Source organism: Oncorhynchus tshawytscha, linkage group LG01 (genome assembly GCF_018296145.1).
Source record: "Oncorhynchus tshawytscha isolate Ot180627B linkage group LG01, Otsh_v2.0, whole genome shotgun sequence".
Classification (NCBI taxonomy): domain Eukaryota; kingdom Metazoa; phylum Chordata; class Actinopteri; order Salmoniformes; family Salmonidae; genus Oncorhynchus; species Oncorhynchus tshawytscha.
In genome coordinates this window covers 70,245,736-70,259,340 of record NC_056429.1, presented here as the reverse complement: position 1 = coordinate 70,259,340, position 13,605 = coordinate 70,245,736, and the positions used below count along the sequence as shown (strand labels likewise).

The following is a 13,605-nucleotide window of genomic DNA, read 5'->3' as shown; positions in this document are numbered from 1 at the left end:
CTTGTCAGTCTTTTCTCGTTCTGAGAAATGATGGCTATTCCATGTGAGAAATAGCCAAGAAACTGAAGATCTCATACAACGCTGTGTACTACTCCCTACACAGAAGAGCGCAAACGGGCTCTAACCAGAATAGAAAGAGTGCGAGGCCCCGGTCACAACTGAGCAAGAGGACAAGTACATTAGAGTGTCTGGTTTGAGAAACAGACACTTCATTGGTCCTCAACTGGCAGCTTCATTAAATAGTACCCGCAAAACACCAGTCTAAACGTCAACAGTGAAGAGGCGACTCTGGGATGCTGGACTTCTAGGCAGAGTTTCTCTGTCCAGTGTCGGTGTTCTTTTGCCCATCTTAATCTTTTCTTTTTTTATTGGCCAGTCTGAGATATGGCTTTTTCTTTGTAACTCTGCTTAGAAGTTAGAAGTTCAGCATCCCGGAGTCACGTCTTCACTGTTAACGTTTAGACTGGTGTTACTATTTAATGAAGCTGCCAGTTGAGGACCTGTGAGGCGTCTGTTTCTCAAACTAGACACTCTAATGTACTTGTCCTCTTGCTCAGTTGTGCACCAGGGTCTTCCACTCCTCTTTCTATTCTGGTTAGAGACAGTTTACGCTGTTCTGTGAATGGAGAAGTACACAGCGTTATACAAGATCTTCAGTTTCTTGGCTATTTCTCATGGAATAGCCTTCATTTCTTAGAACAAGAATAGACTGACGAGTTTCAGAAGAAAGTTCTTTGTTTCTGGCCATTTTGAACCTGTAATTGAACCCACAAATGCTCATGCTCCAGATACTCAACTAGTCTAAAGGCCAGTTTTATTGCTTCTTTAATCAGGACAACAGTTTTCAGCTGTGCTAACATAATTGTAAAAGGGTTTTCTAAATGATCATTTAAAATGAAAAACTTGGATTAGCTAACACAACGTGCCATTGGAACAATGGGCCTCTATACGCCTATGTAGATATTCCAAAATCAGCCGTTTCCAGCTACAATAGTCATTTACAACATTATCAATGTCTACACTGTATTTCTGATCAATTTAATGTTATTTTAATGGACAAAAAAAGTGTTTTTCTTTCAAAAACAAGGACATTTCTAAGTGACCCCAAACTTTTGAACGGTAGTGTATGTATAACAAATCAATCCTGGCCGTGCGGTGTGAGGACGACTTCAATTCAACAGAGATTGTTCTGTCTGTGGTGTGTTACCGTAGTAACAGTGGTAGGGGTGGAGGGAGGAGGGGGATGAGGAAAGGTTGGAGAGGCAGGTGAACAATACCCATTTGATACCAGTGTTCATCTCACAGGGATATGAGGGGATGCAGAGACATAGTGTGAAGACACAACTGAAAGAGAACTCTATGACAGAGGAACACCATCAATATGTTACTCAGGCAACTTACTTATATTCTCAAGTTCTGCAGTTCTGAATGTTTAAGCTTATTGACTACTTTAGTATTCCAAGCCCTAAATAAGATGTCCCTCGGAGGGGTGAAGAGCCAGATGGACAGAGCTGAAAAACGAGAGAGGAAGGAAGGGAGGGGGTGAGTGGGTGGTAGAGGGATTACTTTCTAAATGTGGACAAAGCCGCACTGTCCCTCCTGTTAAATCTTGCTCTCCATCAGTCATGAGGTGCTAATGGGCCTGCATGCAGGGCTATCCCTCAGACCTACAGACGACCCCGCTCATCCTTCCTCCTTTAAAATGACTTACACTTTATCTAGAATCTATCAACAGGCCTTGATCTCAAACATAATTTTAAACGACAAAGACTTGATCAAAATAATCTCAACGTTTTTTGATAATTTCATAGAAATATTGTTTATATATAATGAATTTAAATCATCATGTTTTGGTTAGCCTTAGTGTTGGAGAGGGTTGGTGGGAGGGGAAGGGTCTCTAGTGGGAAAGAGACCTGTCAGTCTGTCTGGCCTTTCATTGTGTTTCGCTTGGCTCTCAGGACGTCAAGCAGGAAACTGCTAGCTCCAGGTGACATTTGCCCTTTCCAGACAGAGGTACGGGCTGTGCTCTCCCCAGTGGATTGAGCCTTTACCGTGTGGTGCAGCGTTTGAAAGGCGCCGAGTTGTGGAGGCTGTTGGCATTTGGAGCTTTCAGAAGGAAAAGAGTGACCCAACCTGCCATTTCACTACCACCAGGGGTATTGATTACCAGAGCCGATAGAATGCTGGGAGAAATGGCCCAGTGTTGTGAATATGTCTGACTGGAGGAATACGTTCGGTCATTACTATAGTACAGCTAGGGCAAAGGTGACGTATGGAAGCAAATCAGTGTGTATGATGAATGCAGAGCTCTTTGCTTCAATAACGTAGCAACAATATTCAATCTGATCCAAAGCAATGCTACTACACAATAATAGTGATTGATGTTTGATGTAAAAACAGACCTTCAAAGTATGTGCACTAGGAATGTGCATCTTTCCCTTTTAAAACGATTTGATACGTATCTAGAAACATGGGCTTCCATACAATACAGGAACGATATGTTTTAGTTTGAAACGATTTGGTGTAAGTTGATTTGATTAGGGAAACGATTCAACATTTGCTGCATAAACGCATTCATTCTCCATTCGAAATGTAAATCTGCTGTTGGAGCTCATGAGCTGGGCCTTTAAGCTGGATCTTCCTGAGCTGACGTGTGTGTGTGTGTGGGGGGAGCGTGGCGTGGCACTGAGCATCTACCACCACACTGTCAGTTAGGGGGCAATGTTTGCCTTTTGCCCCCCGCACATACACTTTTGATCTGAAATCACCATCACCCATTAATTAATTTAACATTTTTGCAGATTAAAAGTTTGAGCTAGTAATGTATAATATTCATCTTAATTTTTTTTGCTATGCCATAGTCAATGAATACATAGCACAACTTTGGATTTCACCCCCGTCTCATGATCGAATGGTTAAGACCGTTTGGAAGTTGACAGACTCGGAGTGAGTCTCTTCTTCCACTTCGACCATGCAGTGCGGGTAACAAAAGTGATCGGACCTCGTTACCAAATTATCAACTTTACCCTGTATATCTAAAAATAACCATATATACACACTGACAGTTTGGGTAGTTTTGCTTGAACAATGGTGAACCTGAACAATCTAAATAAAATCTAATGTAAGGCCCGATCAGCATGTAGTCTACCTATAGCCAGATGAGTTGTGTCTCCAGCAGTAGCTTAGGTTACTTTTATTCAGGTAAATCACAAATTTTTAATTGGCGCATTTAAAAAAATAAAAAATAATACATGGTTGTCACTCAACTGTGGGGGTGTCTTTTCAGTGACAGGGACTGGGAGACTAGTCAGGATCGAGGCAAAGATGAATGGAGAGATCCTTGATGAAAACCTGTTCCAGAGCTTAATTTTGCGTTCAGAAAGTATTCAGACCCCTTGACTTTTTTGTTGTTGTTGAATTTTACCCCCTTTTCTCCCCAATTTCGTGGTATCCAATTGTTAGTAGCTACTATTTTGTCTCATCGCTACAACTCCCATACGGGCTTGGGAGAGACGAAGGTCGAAAGCCATGCGTCCTCCGATACACAACCCAACCAAGCCGCACTGCTTCTTAACACAGCGCACATCCAACCCGGAAGCCAGTCTCACCAATGTGTCAGAGGAAACACCGTGCAGCTGGCGACCTGGTTAGCGTGCACTGCGCCCAGCCCGCCACAGGATTCACTAGTGCGCGATGAGACAAGGATATCCCTACCGGCCAAACCCTCCCTAACCCGGACGACGCTAGGCCAATTGTGCATCGCCCCATGGACCTCCCGGTCGCGGCTGGCTGCGATAGAGCCTGGCTCAAACCCAGAGTCTCTGGTGCCACAGCTAGCACTGCAATGCCTTAGACCACTGCGACACCCGGGAGAGGCCTCACCCCTTGACTTTTTACACAATTTATGTTACAGCCTTGTTCTACAATGGATTCAATCGTTTTCGTTACACAATACCCCACAATGACAAAGCAAAAATAGTTTTTTCAATATTTTTTTGATTGAAAATGTATAGAAAATGTAAAACCCAGACATCACTTTCATATACAGTACCAGTCAAAGTTTGGACACCTACTCATTCCAGGGTTATTCTTTATTTGGACTATTTTCTACATTGTAGAATAATAGTGAAGATATCAAAACTATGAAATAGCACATATGGAATGATGTAGTAACAAAAAAAGGGTTAAACAAATTAAAATATATTTGAGATTCTTCAGAGTAGCCACCCTTTGTCTGGTGGTGCCACTCAAGGACATTCAGAGACTTGTCCCAAAGCCACTCATGCGTTGTCTTGGCCGTGTGCTTAAGGTCATTGTCATGTTGGAAGGTGAACAGTCCTGAGCTCTCTGGAGCAGGTTTTCATCAAGGATCTCTCTGTGCTCAGTTCATCTTTGCCTCGATCCTGACTAGTCTCCCAGTCCCTGGAACAGAAAAGACATCCCCACAGCATGATGCTCCCACCATGCTTCACCGTAGGGATGGTGCCAGGTTTTCTCCAGATGTGACGCCTGGAATTCAGGCCAAAGAGTTCAATCTTGGATTCATCAGACCAGAGAATCTTGTTTCTCATGGTCAGAGTCTTTAGGTACCTTTTGGCAAAACTCCAAATGGGCTGTCATGTGCTTTTACTGAGTGGCATTCGTCTGGCCACTCTACCTTAATGGCCTGATTGGTGGAGTGCTGCAGAGATGGTTGTCGTTCTGGTAGGTTCTCCCATCTCCACAGAGGAACTTCAGAGCTCTGTCAAAGTGACCATCGGGTTCTTGGTCACCTTCTGGACCAAGGCCCTTCTCCCCCGATTGCACAGTTTGGGCAGGCAGCCAGCTCTAGGAAGTGTCTTTGTGGTTCCAAACTGCTTCCATTTAAGAATGATGGAGGCCACTGTGTTCTCTGGGACCTTCGATGGCGCAGACATTTTTTGGTACCCTTCCAAAGATATGTGCCTCAACACAATCCTGTCTCGGAGCTCTACGGACAATTCCTTCAACCTCATGGCTTGATTTTTGATCTGACATGAACTGTCTACTGTGGGACATTGATAGACAGGTGTGTGCCTTTCCAAATCATGTCCAATCAATTGAGTTTACCACAGGTGGACTCCAATCAAGTCATAGAAACATCTCAAGGATGACCAATGGAAACAGGATGCAGATGAGCTCAATTTGAAATTGAGTCTCATAATAAAAAAGTGTCTGAAATGTTATATAAAAGTATTTCAGTATTTAAAAAAAAAAATCTAATAATACATGAACAAAAAATTCAAAAAACCTGTTTTCGCTTTGTAATTATTGGGTATTGTGTGTAGATTGCACATAATTCTTTTGTATTTAATCCATTTTAGAATAAGGCTGTACCGTAACAAAATGTGGTAAAAGTCAAAGGGTCTGAATACTTTCTGAAGGCACTGTATGTGCCAGATCAGGAATAGGCCTACCTCTCGTTGCTCAGCGTGCAGTTTGACTAGGCTATTTGTATTGCCTGGGTTGTTCAGCATGCATAATGACTTCTAGATCAATAACTGTCAACATAATGACATGCTTAGTTTGACACTGAAGGAGAGGACGCAGTCGTCACAGAAGATGAGGTATTTTCGGAAGGTAGAAAAAAAGTAATTTGAGCTAAAAACAGCCAATTCATAACATTTCATCTATTTTCATACCGATGCATGCTACATTTGGATCGCTCATATTTTAAACATTTGAACCGGGGACCAATGTGTATTGGGGAAATCGTTACATCCCTAATGTGCATGCTTTACACGCGCAGTACCTCCGTTGGGTCCAGGGTCAGGGGGCCCCAGACTGATGCCGCCCCAGGAGTTGCCGGTCCAGCCTCGCTCCCTCTTCACCCTCATCTTCCTCCTGCGATCCCATTCGTCACGCTGTCGCAGAAGCTCTGCCTGCAGTTCCTGTTGCTCTGACTCCCCGCGGCGAGACATGATCTGTATGGTCCCGCTCTTCAGGATGGGAGAGTTCAACCCCGGCCACAGGAACCCCCCGCGCCCTGAGAGAGAGACAGAGAGAGGGTAGGGGGTTTGTTATGGGAAGGAGCATTAATTTGTCCTAAACGCTCCACTGCACTAACTCAACTCAAACGGAGCACTAACTTCAACTTTATTATACGTTACAGACTGTATAAAGAATAGTCTTCAGAGACAGACACAGACGGGAGAAATGGGGCAATGATTACAGGGAGTAGACAGCACTTCAACCAGTGTGACGAGGTGCAGACAAAAATCACAAGAACATTGGAAGAGAAGTCACGCCTATTCTCTTCCAATGCGGTACTGATTACACAATCTTGTCACATCTGTAGGGTTTGATGGATTTGAACAGGGCCAGAAAAGAAAGAGGGAGACTGACTGGGCCGTAGACAGCTCAGCAATAAAACACTCTCAATGAATTTCCACTTTTTAAACTGCACTGAGATAGATGAAAAGAGAGAGGACTAATCTGTTCATTATAAATTAATGTAATTAATTAAAATACTACTGGTAACAGATGAATAGTCTACTGTCCATTAGCATAAGGAAATTCAGATCAAACTTTAGCCACCAATATTCAAACTCGAATTCAGGTTTGGCCTTAGAGACAGAAATATACATGATACCAACCAATCGTAGTGGGTTTACTCTTTCCCCAACAAAGTCAAATGTTTGGGTTACAGGGATATAGAACTAACTATGAATGAAATAGATCTAAAACAATATATCCATCTTACCCTCTCCGATATTCTGGCCTCGGTTCAGATCCTTCTTCATCTTCCTCTTGGTCCTCTTCCCTCGGCCCTTTCGAGCACCGGCACCAGTCTCTGCCAGGACTCCCCTCCAAAGCTCCTCTGCTGTCACTGCAATGATAACACACAGAAAGGGGAATTTAATTGCCAAATCAAACTATTCTGGCAACCTCAATGCAGCATCTTTGTCCAGAATATTGAAAACTATCGTCTGGTTGCCTGTAGGATACAGATTTTTTTTAAAGATATTTAAAAAGGGGGTGCTTATATTTGTCCTGTTTCACACACCTGTACACGTGCGTGGTGTGAAATGGAAATGTGTTTTTTGCATATCTCACTCCCCATGAGACACAGTCAGAGAGTGGGGTCACGACCAGGGATCATCTTAGCCTATATATATGTTTTACCTACCTACAAAACTCTAGGAATAGAAAATTAGAACACTAAAGAGTTTGAAATATATTGAACCTTCTCTTTGATGTAGCTTTACTTGTCCAGACCAAGAAAGTAAACAAGGAAACTAGTTAACGTCGCAACAGGCCGCCCTTGTCCTCACGGACCTGAGTGTCTAAACACAGTCGGCATAATATTACTATTTGCAAGTACAAAAAATGTTTTTCGACTTTAGTTTACAGAAGCAGCACAATCTCTCTGCAACAAGACTGGGATCGACCTCCAACAAAAGAAGAAATAATTCCAATCTGCATCTACAGTCATACACTAATCAAACCTGCTAGATAGAGCGCACTATGCATTCCAGCAAAACAAACACCTGCTATTACTCAGAGAGCGAGAATGCTAGTTTGTTTTTCCCAAATAAAATCTATTTTCAGCCGGGCTGCTCGCTTCTCAAGGATTTAGAAGGAGATGCTCGGTGCCGCACAGAGAATCGATTAGGAGTTAATTAAAGCATGTGAAGGGAGATGTAACCAGTGTGTTTGAGAATTTAATGGAGCTTTGTACTACAGCAAAGCAACAAGGCACTAGGCCAATAAAAGCTATGATTGTCAAAGAGCCAAACCTTGCTTGAAGCTAAATCTCGTGTCCTCGCTGTGAGGAAAGTCTGAAAAGGGAGTCCTAGACCTAGATAGATAGTGTGGAAATTAATCCATTCTAGATCAATGCACTTAACAATACTACCGGTCAATCAAAAAAAACGAACCTATGCTGGCAGCTTGGAGCGCTTCAATAGTCTCACTCCTGGGGTGCCAATGCACACCAACTTTGATGATTTTCCTCCATCTCTCCTTTTGGATGGCACAACCATGCTACAACAGATGCCAGTCATGCCACTAAAGGGATGAGGTATACAAACAAGTTGAAAGGCACAAGAACAGGCCAGGCTTCCCTCTCAGTATGCAAGTTTGTTTTCCCTCACTTTGCCCATGGCAAGGAGACTTATTTGCTACAAAACTTAAAATAGGACGCAAACTAAAGCAGCTAACAGGCATACTGCATTTCTAATCCAGTAACGTTTGTTCAGAGACTAAATATAATCAAACATGAACTCTGAACAGTTCTGAACAGAGTTATGAGTATTCAACAAAAAGATTCCAGCTCATCTCCAACAATGTCATGAACTAATGAAAATATTATCTTCAAAGCACCAAGCCCTCTAGCAGAGGTCTGTTGAAAAGTTCATCACTCAGTGATACCTTTTCACAACAGTTCTTACATTGACACCATGTACAAGCAGAGGGACCCTGTTTTCCCTTCTCCCTTGATTCCTTCTCTGTGGCCAGTCAGTAAAGCTGGCCACTCAGATGTGACACCATTATGTGATTCTACAATTTAAAATCTATATATATGCATCAGCAGCATCTGCTCTGCCACCAGTCCGTCAGTCAGCATCTTTCATTCGCAGTAGTAATGATCCCGTGTTAGGCTGCCACGACCAGCTATTAGAGCGCCTGGCGTCAGGCAGAGAAACAATCATTTGAGTCCCACTGGGACAATTCATTTCCCTCATCTTTTACATTACTAAACCCAGCATCACATCAGCCTAGGTTTTTAGCTCAACTTATGTGATAAAGGTAACTAACTAAAGGTAACATAGAATCTAGTGATAATTCTGCAATTCCACATTTTGTGGAAAAGTGGACCTTTTCCTATCAAAAAAAGAACCAAAGCAGTCTTCCCAAAGAAGTTCAAATGGATGTCAGTCAATTGTGAAAACCCATTGCTAAAAAATCATTTGTCAACAAAATCTTTAAAAAAGTGTTCCGAAACATCAGTATACACCAAAGCAAAGTATGATGATACAAAGCAATCAAAGTAACAATTTCTCTTGAGTACGTACACTGCAAATAGAAATATGAGTGTCAACTGAAGGTGGCAGGTTAATAAAGTGGGAGGAATGGTGGGTGTTTTGGGGTTTCCATGCATTGGCTGAGACGGAGCTGGTGGTGACAGATGTAGCATGAGTAATTATCTCAGTGAGATGCTGCAGGAAATAGCGTGGCTGCCTGCCACTGCTGTGTTGCGCTGATAGACACACACCTTCCTGTGGAAGCTCTGCATTTGACAGGTTCAACCACTGTGAATAGGTATCACTTAGTGAGCTCAGGCCATTTTATGTGAGTCCTATTAAAACGCTCAAGTAGTTAAGCCTATATTAGTGCTGCCTCTGGTAATACTGGGGCAGTATCAAGATATTACATTCGTAGACCAGATCCGAGTCAGAGATGATTAGCATTGTGAATATCAGCAACACAGTCAGAGCTGATGTCAGCAAATAATGACTTGATTTGTTCACTTGAAGAGCTTAGCTGATAATGACAATGATTTTATTGATTGGAAAGCTTCAATATAGGTGTTCTATCGACACTTGAGAGTTAGGGAACATCAGCACTTACGTTTGTTGAAGAAACTGCTATGTCTGGTCTGTATCCAGGTAGCAGGGGCTGGTGGAGTAGCAGTACATAGAGAGGCAGTGGGTCTGGCTAGGTGAGAGAGAGGCAGGGCGCCCCCTGCTGTCCGAAGTGGTGCTACCCCTGAAACACAGCATAGAGGTAATGCCATTTACTAGTGTAAAATTACCTAGAACAGTTATAAATCAGCTAATGCAAATGATCCTGTCTTGTTTATTCTGGGTGTTAATGACAGGTCCGGAACGATATCAGTATCACGATACTCGTTAGTATCGTGATACTCGTTAGTATCGTGATACTCGTTAGTATCGTGATACTCGTTAGTATCGTGGCAAGGAAACAAAACACGAAGCGGATTTAACTTGTTTAGGAAAAGATCCCTAATGTTGAAAACAAACATCTTTATGTTGTCATCCAGAATCACATATACAGTCCCTCTGGAAAGTATTCAGAACTCTTTACTTTTTCCACATTTTGTTACATTATTCTAGAATGGATTAAATCCTTTCCCCCCTCATCAATCTACACACAATACCCCATAATGACAAAGCAAAAACCGTTTATTTTATTGGCAGTGATTACAGCCTCGAGTCTTCTTGGGTATAACGCTACACTGTATTTGGGGAGTTTCTCCCATTCTTCTCTGCAGATCCTCTCAAGCTCTGTCAGGCTGGATGGGGAGTGTCACTGCACAGCTATTTTCAGTTCTCTCCAGAGATGTTCTCTCAGGTTCAAGTCCGGGCTCTGGCTGGGCCACTCAAGGACATACAGACTAGTTCCGATGCCACTCCTGCATTGTCTTGGCTGTGTGCTTAGGGTCGTTGTCCTGTTAGAAGGTGAACCTTTGCCCTGTCTGAGGACCAGAGCGCTCTGGAGCAGGTTTTCATCAAGGATCACTTTGCTCTGTTCATCTTTACTTCCATTCTGACTAGTGTCCCTGTCCCTGCTGCTGAAAAACATCCCCACAGGATGAGTGACCATCGGGTTCTTGGTCACCTCCCTGACCAAGGCCCTTCCTCCCCCAATTGCTCAGTTTGGCCGTGCGTCCTGCTCTAGGAAGAGTCGTGGTGGTTCAAAACTGCTTCAAAACTGCAGTTATTTTTACCGCATCGATGTCATGATATTTCTGGAATGTTTTATTCTCCCTGTCTATTTTTTTTTATTTTGGTGATAGTTCTCAAAGATGATCTTGTTTAAAAATATATTGCTCCATTATATTTATGACAATTTATGTGGTTTTAGCCATTTACAGTTGAAGTCGGACTTTGGTTGGAGTCATTAAAACTTGTTTTTCAACCACTCCAGAAATGTCTTGCTAACTGTAAGTATACACTGAAAACTTTTAGCATCCTGAAAATGATTCCTCCCCCCAATGGCGGTACGCCGCTGCTAAGTACATATAAGGGAAACACTGGCATCCATTTGTGTGATTGGAAGGCACCCTTATAGCTCGCTCTAGTTCCAGTGTATTCAGTATCTCTATCCATCTCGCTACATTTGCTACAGAGATAATATTCCATGGACCTCCAGAGCCTTCTGACCAACTACCTGCGATCTCTCCGGAGCAGAGAAGTAAGCTCCTCTGGTGGCAATGTTTTATGCACTATGTAAACTTCCTTCACTATGGCTGTTTGTCTGTGTGATGAAATACACTCACCAGACAGTTTATTAGTCATGTGGCCATGGCTTACTATATAAAGCAGGCATACAGGCATTCAGTTACTGTTCAATTTAACGTTAGAATGGGCAAAACATGGGACTTAAGTGACTTTGAGCATGGTATGAACGTCGGTGCCAGGTTCGAGTGTCTCAGAAACATCCGCCTCCCTGGGCTTGTGTAGGGTTTACCGAGAATGATGCAAAATACACACAAAAAAGAGAATGGGAAATATCGTGCAAGCTAACAGGCAGGCCACAAACAGACATAATGGCACAGTACAACAGTGGTGTGCAGAACGGCATCTCAGAACGCACAACTCATCGATCCTGCTGCTATTGCAGCAGATGACCAGACCGGGTTCCACTACTATCAGCTAAAAACAAGAAGAAGCGGCTCCAGTGGGTACGCGATATCCAACAATGGACAATTGAGGAGCGGAAAAACATTGCCTGGAACATGATAAGCGAGTTCAGTTTACTTGAGTGGCCTGCACAGTCCTCAGACCTCAAGCAATACAGCATCTTTGGGATGAGACGGAACAGGCTGTTCACGTCAGCATGGACCAATAACCCTGTGGAATATTTCCGACATATTGTAGAATACACCGAAGAATTCATGCTTTTCTGGAGGCAAAGCGAGGTACGACCTAGTAATAGATGGGTGTACCTAATAAACTGTCCGGTGAGTATATCCCGGGTGAGGCTAAAGATTAGGACAAATAGACGTGAATATATACTGAACAAAAATACAAAACGCAATATGCAACAATTTCAAAGATTTTACTGAGTTACAGTTCATAGAAGGAAATCAGTTAATTGAAATAAATAAATTTTCCACTATCCTATGAATTTCATATGACTGGGGAGGGGTGCAGCAATGGGTGGGCATAGGCCCAACCATCAGCCAATCCAAATGAGTTTTCCCTACTAAAGTACTTTATTACAGACAGAAATATTCCTCAGCACCCCTCCCAGGCAAACCGTCAACCCCCATAATACATTAGCAAAAAAAACTATTAAAGTCTTGTCTTATCAGTGGAATGATAACAGCAAGGAGAAGCAACCAACATTTTAAAATTAATTTTGTAAAAAGTTTCTCATTATTTTGACCTCCCCACATTATAAATTAGAAGAACTGTAAACTCTTACATAACCTAGTAGCTAGAAAGGTAACTCAAAACACATTTTCGCCAAGAGCAGCTGTTTAGCTGGTTAAACAAATGTTAGCCATGTGTAGGCAAACATTTATGTCCAAGTCAAGAAAGCTTACTGGTAGCCAGCAGGACTTGCCACACTGGTAGCCAATTCGCTGGTGCTTTTTCAAAGCCTATGTCAGACACTCCAGTGAGTGTAATACCAAAGACAGTAGCAACTCTAATTTGCTCAAAATCATTTGAGAAATAAAAGGTGATTAGAATATATAGTTTTTTCTAGTGTAGGTATGTAATTCAAAACTCGTTTATTATGTTGTTTCTAGCAATATTCATAAAAACATTTAACCTTTTTCCACTTTTTTATTTATTCACATTTTTGCGGACTCCGTGCAGTACCTTCGTCGACCCCCGGTTGAATACCCCTGGCCTAGGCAACTAGTTATTGTCGTCACGCGATGGACCAGGCATTCATTAGAATGCGATCCAAACGAAATACGGATAAGAATCCCATTGTGATGGAATGGTTAGTTTACATAGCTAGCTGGCTGTCTGGCTAAATGACAAGCCGAGGATGACAAGCTATAGCTAGCTAGTATTAGCCATAGCATAGTGTGCAGAATTTGTCTATGAAAATATACATTATTCCAATAGACTGCACAGTTCAGTATAAAATCCGATTACATATTCTAGGGCCCTTTTTGGGTAAAACATCTGTGTGACAGAAATTTGTAATTTAGGAAATATATTCACCTCCCAGCGTAATTCGGAGGGCACAGCACACCCGTATGGACGCCGCCATCTTGATGTTGTGAAAGGTCCTGAGTAGCATAACAGGTAGGCTGAGATGTGCCTGTAAAGAATGAATATGATTGAGTTTGTTTAATTGGGAAACGAGATAACGTTACATTATTGATAAACTACAGGTAAATATGTTTAAAATGCATTTAGATGAAAGCTATATGAAATGTAATGAAAGTTATAGCTAATGAAGTACAGTGTTTTGATTTTACGCGTGTAGGCTACATCTGTCCAACATCTGATATTGGTATAGGGCTGATTGGTTAATAATTATTGGGTGGGATGGCATATACTCTAACCCTATTATTCAGTGTGAAATAGCTGTACAAATAAATTAGCTCGATTTCTTCTGGCTATTTGTGACACATTTGCACATTTTTATCAGGTT

The 13,605-nt window shown here is 42.2% G+C and overlaps 1 protein-coding gene across 1 annotated transcript in view; it reads right to left on the bottom strand.

Annotated features, from left to right (window-relative positions):
• mrps5 (mitochondrial ribosomal protein S5) overlaps nucleotides 1-13,275 on the bottom strand; it is a 29,063-nt gene extending 15,788 nt beyond the window's left edge. The window contains exons 1-4 of the mRNA XM_024428763.1: nucleotides 13,170-13,275; nucleotides 9,592-9,729; nucleotides 6,722-6,847; nucleotides 5,771-6,004 (exon numbers count right to left, since the gene is read on the bottom strand). Of these exons, the coding sequence (XP_024284531.1) occupies nucleotides 5,771-6,004; nucleotides 6,722-6,847; nucleotides 9,592-9,729; nucleotides 13,170-13,248 (577 nt within the window). The 5' untranslated portion in view covers nucleotides 13,249-13,275. The remainder of the gene's footprint in view (nucleotides 1-5,770; nucleotides 6,005-6,721; nucleotides 6,848-9,591; nucleotides 9,730-13,169) is intronic.
• Nucleotides 13,276-13,605: the final 330 nt, after the last annotated feature.